Raw genomic sequence first — 16,548 nt, 5'->3', positions numbered from 1 at the left:
CCTGTGCTCGGCGGATTCTTTTACTGTCCTGGCTATAGATCTACAACTTCTCACGCTAATGACTGAGTGAGAGGAACCAAGGGTTCTGCTTCTAACACTTCCGAAGGTGGAGGCGCTGGCGGTTCTACATCACCGGTTCTCCTTGTTTCAGTTGGGTGGATAGAGATCCCCTCCAAGATCGAGACATCCCGCATTTCATCAACCAGCGCCCTCCGCTTGGCCCTAGTGAACAAATAGGCCTCACCCAGTTGATGAACATGCCGATCTTCGGCCTCCTTCAGAGCTTCTGACATTGCAGTCTCCCGGCTCTCAGCAGCTGCAGCACTGGCATGCGCTTCGGCGAGCTGCACCTGAAGCATCCGAGTGAAGATCTCGGCTTCTTCGGCGCGCTGGAGGCACGCCCTCAGCTCCAAGGCTTGCCGGTCATACTGCTCATCCAGAGCAAGCAGGTATGTGGTCAAGCGCACCACAGTAGGACTATCTTCTTGCACATCACGCCCTTGCAAAGCCTCCATACGAGCCATCCATGGCCGCCGATTCCTATCCAAGGGTGGGGGCAACGGGCTCTTTATAGAGCTGGCAAAGGTACCACATACCCCTTGCAAAAACGGTTGCAGAAAATAGGACCGCCCCTACCTCAATCGACACAAGTCACCATCACCATTGTAAACAAGTTCAGAATTCTACAGAGCTTGAATTATTGTGAAGGTTGCTCATTTAACAGAGCGCTACACAAACGACCGAAAAATTTCCTCAATGAAACATTTCACGGTTCATGAAATCGACAGACTGCAACGACCAAAAGATGCCGGGAACCCCAACAGTTTTTTTTTCACCAGCTGACCTGATCTGATCGAAACAGTCATGCTAGGAGCTTAGAAGGAAAATAATATGGTCTCGATAACCAATCAGGGCTTGAGGGCCACAGCAATCCCGACCTTCGAGCTCTTCTCGATGGTCTTTGTGTCGACCTCGGCCGAGATGGTGACCAGTGACTTTGGGCTCCACTCATGCTGGATGAGGGCACTGGCCTTGCTAGAGTTGTTGATGAGGGCCTTCAAGACGGTTAGTGGGTCCAGAGCGTGCTGCCCGCCAAAGATGAGGGTGTTTTCATTGGTCGAGAAGCTGTGGGTAAGCTCTGCCCCAACAGCTGTGTTGCTCAATTCGCTCACCTTGTGGTAGTAAGCTCCAGTAAGGCTGTCTCCCCTGTTGTTCCTGCAAGAGAAGGTTGGATCAGTAACATGAAATTTGGAAAGGCACTGCAATAATAAGACAGTAAACATCCTAGAAGAAACGGGATTATATCTGTTGAGGAGCTATGACATCAGTTTCATTTAATATAAGAAAATTATACATAGGGCTTTTCACTCAATTAGGAAACCAAAATACTGAGCATCAAACTCAAAATTATACATAGGCCTTTTCACTCAATTAGAAAACTAAAATACTTAGCATCAAACCCTTCCTGGAGGCATGGCTCAATATTAGCCATATTGCCACCAGCTTACTGCAAAAGATCCCTTTTTTTCAATGAAACAAAAAAAAACACTTAGCAAAGTCAGTAACTTTCATCAATTGCTGTACATGCAATAATCTGAGTGACTTAGAAACTCGTGTTTGTTGCAAACAAATATAAGTGAAGCAAAATTATAAAGTTGCTTCTTTCAAAAACTCCATTTGAGAAATGTCTCAAAAGGTGAAATCATGGTGACAATATATTAATATTTTGACTATTTTTATGCACTAAACCAGCTACACAACGGCTTGAAGTTGAAACACATTAAGCAGGGATTTGCACTTAACCATAAAAAAAGAAATTACAAGTATCAAATAAGCTTAAACGTTGTCAAATAACAGTCGCATACAATGCCTAAATATATAAGATTACTACACTTTGAAAACTCACAGGGTCAGGGATGCGATGAGGTCTTCATGAGTGAACCTCAGTCCAGCGTTGTATTTGGTTAAGTTCCCAGTGGCAGTATCAAGTGAGACATCTGCACCAACTGCAAGAGCCTTAGTGCCAAAGGCAGCAGAGAGGTTGACTACAGGATTGGCTGTCAGACCAATGCTTGCATTAACTCCAGCATAATCATGCAAATACTGAAGCTCAACCTGCAACCAGAAATAAATACATGAATACATTGAAGAATAACCTTCCACTTAAGAAATAATAAACTGAATTAGATTATTACCTTTCCAGCCCTCTGATCAGGAACAGCAAAGCTAAGGATGGTTTTCAGTCCTGGAGTTGCAATCTCATCAACAGTAACTGTAGTAATGATCTGAACAGCACGTCAAAGCAAGCAGTCAACAGAACTCGAACAGTGAGAAACATGACAGATCAACCAATTAGTCAAAGAGCAAATTGTTGACCAACACAAATAGCATGCTTGATAATAGTTTGGCAAACTACTACTATTAGTCTAGGTGATATCACAAGAAATGAACATGTTGCAGGTCCATTTTGAGCAAAGCATGCAATTTCCAGGGGTTAAGTATATACATATACAGAGAGAGAGATTTACATTTGACTCTGAGTTTGCTTTCACATCTACCGTAATGTTCTTGTTCTTTATCTGTGATTGTATCTCACCAAAGATCAGGTCAGCTTTCTTTGTGCTAGAAGCAGTGACAGCCTGCATGAAAAAGCAACAGAGGATATTAAAATTATAAGAATATGATAGCCATGCATGCAAATAATTCTAACATAGTCACGATTTTCAGTACAAGCATGTAGGCAACATTAAGAGAACAATAAAATATATACACGCAAACCAAACAATTAGTTGTTAAATCACCCAAGCCTTTACCATTTAGACCACAACATATGTAATTCCAGACTCCAATACATCAACGGAAAATACAAGTTGCAAAAGTCATCATGAGTTGAGAAACATAATTATGGTAACAGCATACCTAGGGTTCATTACAATCGTTTTTCAGGTGTTTGATACTTCCATTATAGTTTTATTATCCTCAATTGTTTAAGTTCAGTACAAATATATTTTTCCTAAAAGTCTAAAACCCATCAAAACCTACAATTTACTCACATCCCAACCATGGAAGGAAATCCACCGAGCTGTGCTGACATCGCTCAGCTACTTACAATTATTCTACTCAATAACTGACTACCCACTATCCTCCCACTATCCAGACAGTGCCAACATGTGTTACATCCCCTGAAAATTGAGCCCGACACCAGTTACATAACTAAAGCTGGCTGCTATTTTACATCACCTCCCAGTTTTTATTAGAACCACAACAGCGTGGGGTTCCACTGTCCTTTTTTATTCGAACCCTTTTCTCCCCCGGCTAAGGGGGTTTCTCTAGCGACCCACTTATTCAAAACAAGCATTAAAAAGAGCATCACATGTAAATCACACATTGCCAAATCCTATACCCTACAGCAAAAAACGAACAAGCAGATAGGCATAGAGCACAACTCAAGGCTATGCAGGAACCCAATCTAATCAATAATCTCTTGTGCTGGCTTTCGCTACCAAACAGCCACTCACTCGCTAAGATCGAGCAACAGGATCCGAACCCCACAGACGAATCCAATAGAAGATCATGAACCCATCCCACGGCTATATCAACCACCCATCCCAAGCAAGAATCCATCAGCACTAGAAAGTTCTTTCCTCGAAAAAATATACCAAAGGCAAAAAATAAATATCCACACACAAAGAACTAAATAAAGGAGAGAAAAGGTTAGTGTAAAATTTATTTCTATATAAATTATAGAATATGTTAATAGCACTACAGCGCCAATGTATTATAAGTGTAGACTATGTTAAAAGCACGCAGGGTAGGAAAACTTACATGACTTGGTGGAATGTGCTTTCCACTCAGGAGATCACGCAAGACAGTGCCAAAACTGTAAACCACTCTCAGGACTTACTCTGCCTGCAGAACAGATAACAGTTAAAGAGGCACATCCCCAAAATGTTTCATGGGATATTGCTAGTGTGACACATTTACCTGTCTTAAGATACTCAGGAGGCGTGAAAGCCAAATTAGTACTGTAACTCTTTCCATCCCTGCTGTTCTTCATCAGACCAAAACATGATAGTCTTGGATTACCATCCTACAAAATTGGCCCACAGTCAAAACACAAAAGGATTAATGCTTTTGTATGAAAGATCTGAGAAGCAACTAATGCGAACAAGTAAAGACCTACCACATCAAAGATGACCCTGTATGCATGCAGATCATGATAGAGTGCCCTCCCTTTGCTACTGCAGTAGTCCAACGCCTGTGCCACATAAAGCGCACCCTCATCCTCATTGCCCAACCCAATGGATTTGTCTCCCCTGACACATATAACCACCATGAGGATAAAATGCAGCTATCGTCTTTTTTAACACAGAGCAACTATCATATATTAGATTGGTATAATCCACTTAAAGATCAAAATTTTAAATGCTTAAAGCTCCTGACAGCCATATCCCTCCGAGAGTGGTCCATAAATGAAAGGTCATAGCAATTCAAATCCTCCCTAATAAGTACCATTTGTTGGAAGCAACATTTGCAGGTTAGATGCAAATCAAGCTACATATATCCTTTAGCATGGCCAAAAAATCAATGGCATGAATGACTGCTGCACCTCCAACCAGAACAAAGTAACAAACTGAGACAACCCAATATTGGTGATTAAAAGTAACTATAGAAAACCAGTGTCTTGATTTATTGCTAGCCTAAAGTACAGAAATAGCACCAGATACAACAAACAGGTAGAGGATTTGGCACTAGAAACTACTTCCACCCTCTGCGGCCAAAGGCCACATTTCCACAGTGGTTACTGGTACTGAGGTACAGGCGACAAACACACATCCTTAAATATGGTGACTAAAATTAATTATAAAAGACCAGTGTCGATTTCCAGTTAGCCTAAAGCACAGAAATAGCCCCAGATAAAGCAAACAGCTAAACAGTTCTGCAGCAGAAACTAACTTGAACAACACTCTACAATTTAAGGCAACACTTCCGGATTGGATACAGGTGACAAACACACATCCTTAAATATGGGTCCCAATACCATCACCTTGATGCTACATTCGAACTAGTACCACATCAGAATCAACTCGCTAATGTAAGAGAAGAGTGAGGAAGGAGAAACCAAACATATAATGGAAGAGATGCTTTGCCAAGGTCTCATGCCGCATGAACTCTGCGACGAGGAGACGCTCGATGCTCTCGCAGCAGCAACCGATCAGATTGGCCAGGCGACCACTGCGCAGCTACCCAACAGCCCTCGCCTCCTCCTGCACCCACGGACACACAGTCATTCAATCAGACGCCACAGAGCCAAGACGAACACAAGAAACAATCCATCCATCACACGGAGCAAGGTACACGAACCAGGAATTGGCGCGAGTCCGGCCAGGTGGAGCGACCGAATCGCTTGATGGCGACGGTGCGGCCGGATCTAAAGAGCGTGCCGCGGTAGACCACGTTGGGTGCCTTCTCGCCGTGCTCCGACACGATGCAGTCGGGGGCGAAGCCGTCGGTGGCCGCTCGGAGCTCGTCGAGGCTGTACTCGGCGAACACCGGCATGCCGCTGCCGTCATCCTCGGCGGCGCCATTCTCTGCACACAAGGAATCGAACACGGCTGTCGGATCAGGACCAAGGACGCGAGCAGACAGCCAGACAGACACAGCGGCACACCATGCTCGGAATCAACAGCAAACCACTCGCTGTTAGCTTCGCATTGCTCTCCGCCACGAGAGTGCATGAAGAAACGCAGAGAACCAAACACGATTAAGTCCAGAAACCTCGCGAGAGCAACCGAATTCGCCGAACCGAGAGGAGGAGAAACGTGAGGAATCAGCGGAGCAAGTGGCGGCCGCCGACTAGAGCAAACCACGATTCGGATCGCTCTTGCGCGTGCAAACAAATTGAACGGATGGGATCGGAGCCACAGTTCGAGCGAGATCGACGAGGCCGCATCCCACCAAACGAAAGCGCGAAATCACGCACGTGGAAACGAACAGCAGAAACCCCTAAAAAGCCGCAGCAGAAAAAACACCCCAAATGCCGGGCCGCCGCCGCCGCCCCCAACAACAGAAGAATCAGGCGCGGGGCGCGAGGCGCAGCGAGTGTGTGATGAGGAGAGAGAAAACAAAAACACGGAGAATCCTAGGGAGAGGCAGCGGTGGTGGCAATGTCCTGGTATATCTTGACGATGTCCCCGAGCCTAGCAGGCTCCGGTGCGAGTGCCGACACCACGGCGAGGAGGAAGAGGAGGAGGAGCCGGAGTAGGAAGCTGGAGGAGTTGGACGGAGGCCTGGAAGGCGAGCGAGAGGAGGAGCGGACCTCCAACGTGGTACCCTTGGGCAGGAGCATCACTGGGTTTGGCTGAGGAACCAGACCGGCCACGCTGCGCCGTCGGCACCGCGCCGTGCCGAGGGGCACCAACTGCTCGGGCGTCCTCGCGCCGGTGCGCTGCGCAGGGGGTCGCCGTCTCCCCACCGCAAGAGGGGGCGGAGCAGGCGCTGGAGAGGGCGCACCGCCGGTGCAGGCGATGGGGAGGGGCGGCGCTGTGAGAGGCGGAGCAGCGGCGCAGGGGAAGGAAGAGGGCAGGGCGACAGCGATGGAGGAGACGACGGGTAATGTGCTTGTTGTCCATTTACATGAGAGAGAGAAAGAGAGAGAAGCACCATCCTACATGACAGGACCGTGACAGGACCATGGAGCCTAGGTCTGCAAAGCGAGCCAGGCCCGGCAGCAGGCATGCACGTATATTCAGATGCGCCTTAGTTAGGCACCGTCATGTCGAGAATCCATCGTCCCCTGCTATATGTCATCGTCCATTTACGTGTGGCGTACAATGAGCAGAAAACCGTACTTCATTTAATACGTGCATTTGCTTCACCTATCTACTGCCGAGTGCACGGAGGAAGACCGATTGTGATGTGCTTCATCTGAACCGTGGAATTTTGATCTAACACATTAAATTAAAAGAACTGACGTGGACATCTTAGAAGGCCGCCGATTCGGTATGTCTTCATATCTTTAATTGGTTTACATGATGACTGTAGCAACAGGAAGACTCTAAATTTAAAATGTGTGAATTAGAATCTGTGAGAGCCTGCCTAGCTAATGCATCTTATCGGAGACCTAATACCGGGGTACTCCGATGAGGTGGAACTGATAAACCATCGAACATTGACACTCCCGATCAGCAAGAACATTACGGTGTCTCTTGTCCGGACCGACAGGAGACTGGTTCCGCCTCGCCCGACCCCCGAGGGTCAGACTCCGCCTCGCTCGACCCCCGAGGGTCTGACTCCGCCTCGCCCGACCCCCAAGGGTCGGACTCCGCCTCGCCCAGCCCCCAAGGGCTAGGCTCCGCCTCGTCCGACGGTCGAGGGCTAGGCTCCGCCCCGTCGGACGGCCAAGGGCAAACTCTGCCTTGCCCTACAAGTACACCATGCTCCATCATCAGGATGAGCATGAGGTACGACATGACACTCGAGTCAAACGCAGTGCCAAGGATCATGCCCTGCGCCGCGGTAGGAAAAGTACCACCAGGGTACGATGGGATGGGCACTTTAGACCATTCTGGCATTACAGAGTTCAAACAGTATTGTAGGCGCCGCCTTCAGCCCTCAGACACGGAACCCGACGTAGACATACGACAACCATTACGGTCTAGGGAGAGACTCGCGCCTTCTACAAATGACGGATGTACGGCCACCACGCCGTGGTCCCAAAGGAGCGGCGCTCGCTCCACAACCCCTTGGGCCCACCGGATCGGAGCACTCGCTTCGGCCTCCGAACGTCCTCTCCGATCGAAAAGCCTTGCCCATGGCGCTACTTCTGACTCCGACCCCCGCGTCCCTTCGACCGAGGCTCATAGAAACTAGACAACGTGCGGAGAAAGGAAGGGCAAGGCTCATAAGTCAAAACCACTGTACCAGAGTCCATACCCTGCGCGGAGCAGTACTGTGTAGCCATCCTGACATTCTACAGTGGCATCGACAGTGTTGTAGGCGCTTAGCATTATCTGATATCCGCCGATATGGGCAACAAGGCTCGGTAAACGTGGACAACAAGGCTCGGAGGCATACACACCCTTTCCCTCTCACTTGTAAAGCCGTCCCCTTCATCTATAAAAGGGGATGTGCTTCCTCCAGCAAAGGGGACCTACTCTTGACAGATAAGTAGAACACACACAACACGACAGACACAGCTGAGCAGCGACCAAGCTCTCAGCAACCTTTTCGATCATTCCATCAGAGACTTGGGACTCGTCCCTCTCTAGACTGTTTTGTACCCCCTACTACGAATCATTTTTGGTACTAATAACATGAGCAACAGCAGCAAACTGGACGTAGGGACATTCTGCCCGAACCAGTATAATCCTCATGTCCTTTATTGCACCATCCGGGCCTAACGCGCATCAATTATAAATTTACTTGCTGGTGTTGGTTTGAAACACCGACAGTTGGCGCGCCAGGTAGGGGATCTTTGCGCATTCCAAATCAGGCCTCGGATGGCTAACCACGCAATCAGTTGGGTCCTGGGCGCACACGTGCGTTTCAGTGACTTGAACTTCATTATCACACTGGGAGGAGAGTTGGCGCTGGCCAACGTGGCCGTCCAGTCTCCCCCATCCGCCAACCTCAGCTACCGAAGGCTTAAGGGCTAGCCGAGCGTCTTCCTTGGACCCCAGCTGTCTAGAGAGGCCCCACGCCGCATCACCCCCTCTCTGGAATGCTCCACACGGCGTGCCTCGACGGCGTTTCCGTTCGGTCTTCACAACACTGCGGCAACCGTAAGCCACCTTGTGGCCCAGCGCGCGATCCCATTTCCTACGAACAGCGAGTTCGTGGGGATGATCGAAAGTGTTACTGAATACCTCCATGGCCTCCTCGCGGAGGGCCCGGGGTTGGACTCCAGTTCTGACTCCGGTCGGGGGAGCCATCATCCCTCCCGGGAATGCTTCATGGCAGAAACCTCCAAGGGACATGTCGAAAGTGCCTCCGAGGAGGAGGTCACCCTGGCGGGCAACTTCAGCGACAGAGCCGAAGGAGGGGCAGCAACCCCACCTCACATAGGGGTGGAGCAGCTGGAAGCCCAAAAATGGGAAATAGACGAAACCGGACAATAGCTTGTCTAGAAATACAAGAGGATCGATGAGGAGATCAGGCACCGCGGAGATGGAGGACACGCATGTGCCATGGCCTGTGATGTGAACCAAAGGATCATTATCGACAATGAAACCCTTCCCCGCTTTGCTTGTACAAGCCAGAACATCGCCGCTGCGATGGCCCTGCTTCATGGCCTTCCAGAGGCCGCGACGCCCAAGGATCGCTGGGTCCACCATGAGGTTCGCACGCTACTTGAGCGTGCGGTAACACAACAGGCAGAGAGCTCGATGTCTTAGGGACACAAGCCCGACGCCAGCCAGCAAACCCCCTCGGCGCGCCCCGCCACGGACGCATCGGTCCACCAGGCGCCGCGAGGCGATGTGCAGCGCATCGTAATCCTGGTGCATCAACATCTCAGCCACAACCACGACGCACGCAGCACCCTCGACGCCTGTAGACGCGCCCATAGTGACCCAAGGGAAGGGGCCCATCATGGCTATCATCCTCGATGCGGCGGATGCTACGACAGCGGCGAGGATTGGAGCCCGAGCCCCAGCCTGCCGAGCCCTCAGGCCTTCGGCCGTCACATCCTCAGCGCCACGTTTCCACCGAGGTATCGACCACCTACCAACATCCCTAAGTACTCCAGGGAGACAAACCCCGGACTTTGGCTTGAAGACTATCGGCTTGCCTGTCAAGCCGGTGGTGCAGATAATGACGATTTCATTATCCACAACCTTCCACTGTTCCTTGCTGATTCGGCATGAGCGTGGTTGGAACACCTTCCGTCCGACGCCATCCAAGGTTGGGCAGACTTAAGGGAGATCTTTGTGGAGAACTTCCGGGGCATGTACAAACATCCTAGAAACCCTTGGGACCTCAAAAACTATCGCTAGAAGGCCGGTGAAACCCTCCATGGGTACATCCGGTGCTTCTCCCGATAGTGCAACGAGCTCCCTAACATCACCAACACCGACGTGATTGGAGCCTTCCTGTCCAGGATGACCTACGAGTCTTTGGTCCACAAGCTAGGACGCAAGGGTCCGCGGACCACCAAGGAGCTTCTGGACATCGCCTCCAGCCATGCCTCAGGAGAAGAGGCAGTCGAAGCAATCTTCGACCGTTCCAACAGCAAGGCAAGGCGGGACGAGGGTGCCGATGAAGGCACCTCTGTAATAGAACCGACCAATTATACAAGATTAAGTAAGGAAATCTTCTGCCGAAGCAGATAATTTAGCAAACTTAAGCCCATATAACCTGGTAGTCCATGAAACCACGAAGGATTTCAAACCAATCAACATACAAACCAAGATCATACAAGTTTAGCAATTACCATCATATGTTACATAAAGTTCGCAATGACAGTTGAATACATCGGAGTTTAGAACATAAAGTTATTACAACCCAAGTTCAAACTAAAATAGCGAAAGCAAATAGTTTTAAAGCCATACACACACTTTTGGTTCAGATACAGTGCCAGTAGGTAGTCATCTCCAACAAAAGCATCAGATGAGAGATACGGAGTGACCATTGCCCTTGGTCCTAGTTGTCACCCATCACCGGGTACAGGCAGTTAATGCAATAACCGTAGTACATTTGACCATCTGCAACAACAATGGGAACAATGCCCTGAGTACGAGAAGGTACTCAGCTAGACTTACCTGTCTTAAACCAAAATAAAGCGACACCAAGGATTATGCAAGGCTTTCTTTAGTGGGCGAGCTGACTCATTTGCGAAAAGCATAAGCTATCATGAAGAAACCATTTTAAGTACTTTGCATCATCTTTATTATGCCTATCCATCTAGGTAAGCACCTATACTATAGCAATCACTTGATTAACCAATAACATCCGGTTACCAACTTAGATTTAGCATATCCCATACCATCCAGATAACCATCAGTGTTCCATCATAATTACTACGATGCTGTAGCTCGAGTCAAGTGCTCACTATCCAGGAGCGATGGCGATTTGAATCGATTCCTAACCAGCTGGTGATTTATTCCTCATACAAACCACACTCACCGATCAAGTGAGCTACAGATCACTAATGACACTTTCCAAGTAGCCGTGGGATAACAGTCATGGACCGCACTACCTAGGGACCGTCCGACAGCCAGGACGCACCTTGGGCTCACTCTTCGTGTCCCCGTCATACCCCCTTCAGCACCAGTCTGCCAATCCGAGTTTATCCCAGCTTGAATAGTGTCACTAGCTTCGTAGTCGAAAGGTACTTTATTCGGCCAGCTAAATATGAGGCATACGTTCAACATGACAAGAGGGACGAACAATGATCGGTCCTTAATTGACACAGACAGAAAACTAACAGCACCCCAGAACCCTGTCTGGTTGCCTCCAACTTTTCCGTCCGGTCTCCAATTATCCATCACACATGGTTAATTCCAGGATATCATTCTTTCCATAGCTAAATTCTTCCAATAACCACCTATAAATGTAGGTGACCAGAAATCACCGATCACTACCGGTCTAAGCAAGGCTAAGCAGTTATTCGATCCCGACCTAATAGGGTAAAAAGGTAATAAGGTAGGCAAGGATAGTAGTAAATGCATCAACGGTTTCAATCAACTCCTACAACTTAATGCGACAATATATAAACTCATATATAGAAAGAATTGCTTTTATAAAGTAGGAGACTTAGAATACTCCGGGGCTGGCCTTTTTCGAATGAACTAGGTTGATGATCCACGCACTTGGGCAAGTCATCTCCTTGCTCCTCTTCCTCTGGCACCTCCTGTGCCTGGATTTCTTGTGGATCTGTCCTGGTCTGCTCTTCCTGAACTACTACTAGCAACTCCTCCTGCGATCCTATATGATGCAGATATATAAGTGCTCATGCATATGTGCATCAGAGAGATGACATGTAATGATCATGATGCATGGAATGTAGATGAATATGTTTAACTTTATTGGACATAGTAGAAGTAAAGCTCTTCTACAAGGTAGCCAACATCATCCAAGAACATGTACTACTATACTACTACTACAACCACTGTACTAACATGCCAAGTCACCACAGCAAGCTAAGATGCTTCAAGGATACACCAAAGCAAACATTATTAACTAAACATGCATTAAAGAAGATTATTTTATTTCATTTTAAACTAGGGCTACAACAGCAACATATATTTTGGTGCTCATAAAATTATGAGAAAATTACAGTAGCTTCCTTAGCCAATAATTAGTCTACCATAAAATTTACATTGCATGTGGATAAGTATAACAGCATACACAAAAATGACAAGCTATGGTTGATAATTAAGCATGAAAATACTTTGTACTATGAAAAGTGTCAAACAACAGATTTGGTATTTTTCCCATGATTTACATAGCATACAATCACTGTACAAAAGTTTCACCTACATGTTTTATTCATATTTTTGGCTCTAGCAATTTTACAAGAAATAGCAAGTAAATGCACCTAAATCACATAGCCATATTTTCCTACAGAACAAGCATGGCATATATTTTTCACAGAAAGTACATCTCAAGAATAGATCAACCAAATTGGAATCATATTTTTCTGATGTATATTCTATTTATTAAGCATTTTCTAAGAAAATAGCAATTACAAGAATTAACTAAAGCCCTATATAAATGTATCCCAAAACTGACATGCAACATTTTTATATTGTAGATCTATTTCTAAGAAACACAACAAAATTGGTCTCACTCGATTTGGAGCTAAAATGAGCAAACTATGGATTTTTGAAGCCGTTACAACATTTTTTGGAAATCATTTCTTAAAAACCCTTTTTGAAAACCGAGGCATAAACACTAGATCCACCCGGATCTCTACCCAGGCTTGCACCCCTGCGGCTGACAGTGGCCCCTGCGGGTCAGCCGGCCCCAACTGCCAGCCGCCCACTGCAGGGGAGGCGGCACTGACCGGCGCGAGCTCGCCATCGGTGAGGTGGCCGGCGACGAGGTCACCACCCATGTGACCACCGGGCCAAGGCGGACCTACCGGTGCATCTATCGGGGCCAGTGGAGCTCGGGAGCAAGCTCATCGGCAACCATGGCGGCGTGGTGGCCCGGCTCACCGTTGGCCGGCCATCTCTGGCCGAGAGGTGGCACGGGGAGTGGCTTGAGAGCTACCCCGTGTTCGTGCGGTGCTCGTGCGCATAAAAAGGAGGTGAGAAGGAGGACGGAGGGGCGAGGTCCACAGAGCGACGCATCTCCGGTGAACTCGACCTAGCTTCGATGAGCGATTCTCGAGGAAGGGAAGCTTCCCATGGCTTACCGAGGTGAGCACGGGGTGCGCGAGGTGGAGGCGGAGGTTTGGGCGAGACGGAGCGGTCGATGACGAGCTAGGGTGGCCTGACGAGCCAACTCCGGCGAGGCGCGTGCGGTGGCGAAGCTGCCTGCGCGCGCGGGAGCTGCTGCTGTCCAAGCGAGAGGCAGGGGGACAAGGCAACAAGTGAGAGGAGCATGGGGTGGAGCGCGCGTCTGGTTGGCTCTTGAGCTGAGCACTGGTCGGAGCACCGCCCTTCGCCGCCGGTGTACGGACGCCGCGTGGCAGCCGGGCAAGCGGGGAAGGCGGGCGCGGCGTGTCCACGCGCGGGAGCGGCATGGCGTGGGCCTAGGCTAGCGAAGCGACACTGGGCTAGACATGGGGCGTGGCACAGCGCGGGAGCAGGAGCGCGAGCGCTGTGGGCCAGCTTTGTCAGCTGGGCCAGAAGCGGGGCGGGTGGCCCGGTAAGAAGCAAATCGAATTTTTCAATTTATTTTCTATTCCTATTACATTCAAATGCAAATTTTGAGCAATTTCAATTAGTTTCAAACTTTGGCCCAAAAATAAAAGTTGCTCTAAAATTTATTCTCTACAACTTTGTCAAAAGGAGCTAGGGCTAATTCCCACTAGATTTTTAATTACAAAATTAAGGTCAATTTAATTTCAAAACCGTATTTTGGAAGATTATTTTCAAAAGCAAAATTTGAGAAAACTTTGAATATACACCTTGCTCCAAATTGCATCCTAATTACTTCTAAGTGGTCTAAGTGATCAACCAAGGTACACACATGGCAAAACAAACATAGCATCCAATCTATTAAAACAAAACTATGTAACATACATGTTTCATGAGCATGTTTCATATGTTTCAAAGCATTGTTTCAGTTATTATTTAACATGATTATGCATGTATGATTATAATGCTTGATGATGTATTATGTTCATGATTTGTAGTGCCTAAATGCTTGCGTAACACTGGGGTGTTACAGCCCTCCCCCCTTATAAGAATCTCGTCCCGAGATTTTGAGTTACGAACCATTTGTTATAAAAATCCTTATAAGCGTTTTGCAGATATTCTCCTGTTTCCCACGTCGCATCACCATCATCGTGATGACTCCACTATATCTTATATGTTCTCACCACTTTATTCCGAGTGACTCGGTCCTTAGTGTCCAAAACTCGAACCGGTTGCTCACGGTATTCCAAGTCTGATTTGATCCGAATGCCCTGAGGTTCTATTCTCTCTTCCGGAACACGCAAGCACTTCTTCAACTGTGATACATGGAAGACTGGAAAGATCAAACCCATCGCTTCTGGTAACTGTAACTTGTAAGCCACTGGACCCTTCTTTTCTAGTATTTTATACGGTCCGACAAATCTAGGAGCGAGCTTTCTCTTTACTCCAAACCGTTGTACTTTCTTCATTGGAGTAACCTTCAGATAAACGTAGTCACCTACCTCAAACTCAAGCGGTCTCCTTCTCTTATCAGCATAACCCTTCTGATGTGACTGTGCCGCTTTCATGTTTTGTTGGATAATACGGACCTTTTTCTTAGCCTCGTCAACAAAATCGATTCCGTAAAACCTTCTCTTTCCAAGCTCAACCCAATTCAATGGTGTCCTACATTTCCTGCCATATAATGCTTCAAATGGAGCCATCTTGATACTCTCTTGGTAACTGTTGTTGTAAGCGAACTCTGCCAAAGGTAACCATGATTCCCATGAACCCCTAGACGATAACACACAAGCTCTAAGCATATCTTCAAGAACAGCATTAACTCGCTCTGTCTGCCCATCTGTCTATGGGTGGTAAGCTATACTACGAACCAAGCTAGTACCCAAACCTTTATGAAGATGCTCCCAAAAATGAGCGGTAAACTGTGACCCACGGTCAGACACGATAGTCTTTGGTATACCATGTAATCGGACAAGCTCTGCAATGTACTTCTCAGCATACTGAGGGGGTCAAAAAGCGTTCTTGACTGGTAAAAAGTGAGCTGATTTGGTAAGGTGATCTACAATCACCCAAATCGAATCATTCCCCTTTGGTGTGGTGGGAAGACCGGTGATAAAATCCATACTTATATCATTCCATTTCCAATCTGGTACTGACAAAGGTCGCAACATTCCTGCGGGTCTCATGTGAAGAGCTTTCACTCTACAACACATGTCGCAACGAGCAACATACGCTACAATCTCCTTCTTCATCTTTGTCCACCAATAACGAGGTCTCAATTCTTGGTACATTTTGCTACTTCCAGGATGGATAGACAACTTAGAGTGATGAGCTTCATCCATCAATTTGTTCTTGAGCTCTCGATCTTTAGGTACAACCAGACGGTCCTTAAACCATAACACTCCTTGTTCATCCACTCTAAAGTGCTTGGTCGGTTCTTTCTTCATTTTCTCCTTGATATGGAATATTCCCTTATCTATTTTCTGACCCTCAATGATCTTGCTCTCCAAGGTACAACTAACCTGGATATTATGCAACACAGTAGGATGCAACAAATTGAACCCATCTTCAAACAATGGTTGCATAGCAAGAGAATGTGACTTCTTACTTAAGGCATCTGCTACTACATTTGCCTTTCCCGGATGATAGTGCACATTTAGATTATAATCCTTTATCAGCTCCAACCATCTTCTCTGTCGCATATTCAACTCAGACTGAGTAAATATGTACTTGAGACTCTTATGATCTGTAAAGATATTGCACACATTCCCAAGCAAGTAGTGTCTCCAAATCTTTAGAGCATGCACAACGGCCACAAGCTCTAAATCATGCGTAGGATAGTTAACCTCATGCTTCCTCAACTGATGTGAGGCATAAGCAATGACTCTTCCATCTTGCATTAGAACACATCCTAAACCATTCTTTGATGCATCGCAAAACACATCAAACGACTTCTCTATATCCGGTTGCGCTAGAACAGGAGCAGTGGTTAGCAAATTCCGCAAGGTGCAGAAAGCTGCCTCACACTCCTCTGTCCAAATGAACTTATGATCCTTCTGTAGCAAACTTGTCATTGGCTTGGCAATCTTCGAGAAGTCCGGTATAAAATGACGATAGTAACTAGCTAATCCAAGAAAACTCTGAACCTCATGAACTGTTCTTGGTGCCTTCCAATCCATAACCTCTTGTACCTTACTAGGATCCACTGAGATCCCATTCTTAGATAACACATGACCGAGAA

The 16,548-nt window shown here is 47.3% G+C and overlaps 1 protein-coding gene and 1 pseudogene across 1 annotated transcript; both read right to left on the bottom strand.

Annotated features, from left to right (window-relative positions):
* Nucleotides 1-908: 908 nt before the first annotated feature.
* Nucleotides 909-2,816, bottom strand: LOC136524015 (mitochondrial outer membrane protein porin 1-like). Its single transcript, XM_066517506.1, has 5 exons — nucleotides 2,802-2,816; nucleotides 2,529-2,639; nucleotides 2,196-2,285; nucleotides 1,907-2,115; nucleotides 909-1,215 (listed from the first exon to the last, which is right to left on the bottom strand). Exons 1-5 carry the CDS (start codon nucleotides 2,814-2,816, stop codon nucleotides 909-911), a joined length of 732 nt encoding a protein of 243 aa, XP_066373603.1.
* A 564-nt stretch (nucleotides 2,817-3,380) lies between these two features.
* LOC136524014 (serine/threonine-protein kinase BSK5-like) lies at nucleotides 3,381-7,172 on the bottom strand (annotated as a pseudogene).
* Between the last annotated feature and the right edge of the window lie 9,376 nt (nucleotides 7,173-16,548).

The sequence above is a fragment of the Miscanthus floridulus genome, chromosome 18 (assembly GCF_019320115.1).
Source record: "Miscanthus floridulus cultivar M001 chromosome 18, ASM1932011v1, whole genome shotgun sequence".
Taxonomy (NCBI): domain Eukaryota; kingdom Viridiplantae; phylum Streptophyta; class Magnoliopsida; order Poales; family Poaceae; genus Miscanthus; species Miscanthus floridulus.
The sequence above is the reverse complement of the archived record's forward strand: the minus strand, read 5'-3'. Positions and strand labels throughout refer to the sequence as shown.